Raw genomic sequence first — 1,531 nt, 5'->3', positions numbered from 1 at the left:
ACTAAACAAGCTGAAAATTTAATCACAATCACAAGCAACTATCCTAACTACATGCAAGACATACATAATGAAAAAGAGAAAAGGGAAAGAAAAGTTGGGTTACCTCCCAATAAGTGCTTTTTTAACGTCATTAGCTTGGCGCATCATCCTGTTATTCTGGTTTGAAGTGTAGAACAGTATTCAATCTTTCCATAGCTCCACCATGATATTGCTTCAACCTTTGTTCGTTCACTACCCATGTCTTGTCAGGGTCTTTAGATTGAGGATCACAAAGCTCCACTGCTCCATTGCTCCATATGGTCGGACTTTCTTGATGGTAAATGGTCCAGACCATTTTGATTTAAGCTTTCCAGGAAACAATTTAAGTTTTGAGTTGAAAAGCAACACCTGTTGTCCTGGCTGAAAGTCCTTCTTGAGCAGCTTTTTATCATGATACTTTTTTATCCTTTCTTTATACAGCTTAGAAGATTCATAAGCAGTTAATCTCATCTCTTCCAACTCCAAAAGTTGCAGCCTCCTTTGTTCTCTGGATGCGGCTTCGTCAAAGTTCAAAAACTTCAAGGCCCAGTATGCTTTATATTCCATCTCCGCTGGTAAGTGACAAGACTTGCCATACACCATCTGAAATGGAGATAAGCCTATCGGAGTCTTGAATGTTGTTATGTACGCCCATAAGGCATCATCTAATTTGATTGACCAGTCCTTTCTAGTAGAAGCTATAGTCTTCTCCAAAATCTTTTTCAATTCCCTATTCGATACTGTTAGTGCTTAGCTCTACTGAGTTTTAAAAGATTGGCTAAGATTTTGTTAAAACATAAGCACTTAGACAATGAAGGAAAGCTGGAGTTGCTGCACATGATGTCCAACGTTATGTCAAAGAATAAGATCGGGCTGCACAATGCACAAGGCAAGATGAAATGTCAAATGAAGAATTGAAGCTGCAGGATTCACGATGTCGGATACAATGTCCAGGACATCCTGTTCGAAAATACTGGAGTTGCTGTACAATGCAAGATAAAAGTCAAGTAGTGAAGCTGCAGGATCCACGATGTCGGATACGATGTCCTGACATCCGGCCCGATAATACTGGACATATAATTCTGTTATATCTTTAACAGATTATTGTGCAGTTAGCAAGAGATAAGAAGATCTATCTTTAGGAACGAATTAAAAGATAATTAAAGGTCGAATTTCAAAGTAGAAGAGTTCGTTCAGGGATTAAAGATTAAAGATAAAAACTAAAAGATCAAACTGCATCTTTTAGATCTTTAAGTGCAGATTTTCAGGAAGAATGATAGATCTCATCCAGCACAAGAAGTTGCAGCCCAGAAACGCACACTGCTATAAAAACATGGAGGCTGCACGAGTTCTGCACCAAGTCCGGGATTGAAGAGTTATTTTGTGAGTTTTGGGACTTGAGTGTTTTGTGAGCCACCTTGATGGTACCCTAACATCAAGTGTTGGACCTGAGTGTGTAGAGTTGATCTCTTGTGTGTAGAGTTGATCTCTAGTGTGTAGAGTTGATCTCTTG

At 39.0% G+C, this 1,531-nt stretch overlaps 1 protein-coding gene across 1 annotated transcript; it reads right to left on the bottom strand.

Annotated features, from left to right (window-relative positions):
- Window positions 1–231: 231 nt before the first annotated feature.
- Window positions 232–585, bottom strand: LOC114420372. Its single transcript, XM_028386285.1, has one exon. The coding sequence runs from the start codon at window positions 583–585 to the stop codon at window positions 232–234; it is 354 nt and encodes a 117-aa protein (XP_028242086.1).
- Between the last annotated feature and the right edge of the window lie 946 nt (window positions 586–1,531).

The sequence above is a fragment of the Glycine soja genome, chromosome 7, assembly GCF_004193775.1.
Source record: "Glycine soja cultivar W05 chromosome 7, ASM419377v2, whole genome shotgun sequence".
In the NCBI taxonomy this organism is placed as follows: domain Eukaryota; kingdom Viridiplantae; phylum Streptophyta; class Magnoliopsida; order Fabales; family Fabaceae; genus Glycine; species Glycine soja.
The sequence above is the reverse complement of the archived record's forward strand: the minus strand, read 5'-3'. Positions and strand labels throughout refer to the sequence as shown.